General features: G+C 45.3%; 1 protein-coding gene across 1 annotated transcript in view; it reads right to left on the bottom strand.

Annotated features, from left to right (window-relative positions):
• Positions 1-618: 618 nt before the first annotated feature.
• Positions 619-758, bottom strand: part of LOC138370878 (germ cell nuclear acidic protein-like) — a 54,361-nt gene continuing 54,221 nt past the window's right edge. The window contains exon 6 of the mRNA XM_069335507.1: positions 619-651. Coding sequence (XP_069191608.1) covers positions 619-651 — 33 coding nt within the window. The remainder of the gene's footprint in view (positions 652-758) is intronic.

Raw genomic sequence — 758 nt, forward strand, 5'->3', positions numbered from 1 at the left:
TCCTTTAGCCTTTCCTCGTAGCTCATTCATCTCAGTTCCGGGACGAGCCTGGTGGCATGCCGCTGAATCTTCTCTATAACTTTGTCTTGTGTTTAACTAGGTATGGACTCCAGGCTGGTGCTGGATATTCCAGTGTGTGTGTGTGTGTGTGTGTGTGTGTGTGTGTGTGTGTAGCGTACCTGAGTGGCACCATTACTCTTCATGATTCTTCCTTATCCCAAAATGCAGCGTCACAGTAGATTGTATCACCGAAGAAGTCCTTTCCAAGACTGTGGACATAACGATGTTGGTCGAGCTGATTCACACTCCTTCAAACCCCTGAAACACTCTCCCTAATACACACAGAAATCCCAATAGCGTGCTATATCAGATGAACAAATCCACAAGGGCCGTGATGAGGGTTCGAACCTACGATCCCAGACGCGCCTTAGTCAACTAACTCTCCCTAAACAACACGCCAACACCAGACTCTCCTTAGCTGTGGAAGGGACCCCTACGAAGCCAATCCTGGCTGCCTGAGTGACGCGTAAACTCTCCTGCGATTAGCAACGGCGCCTTTTGCCTATTTTAACCCACTAAATTCAGTCACGTGACTGCTTACACACATGACAAAGATTATCACATTTCGTCATCGATCTCCAAGTCTTGGATCTGCAAGTTTTTTAACATATACTGACAAGATGAATGTTAACCAAACAATACAAAGCGCCATAAAACTTTACAATTCTAACGGAATAAAATTGGTGTTTAAGCCAATA

The sequence above is a fragment of the Procambarus clarkii genome, chromosome 4, assembly GCF_040958095.1.
Source record: "Procambarus clarkii isolate CNS0578487 chromosome 4, FALCON_Pclarkii_2.0, whole genome shotgun sequence".
NCBI lineage: Eukaryota > Metazoa > Arthropoda > Malacostraca > Decapoda > Cambaridae > Procambarus > Procambarus clarkii.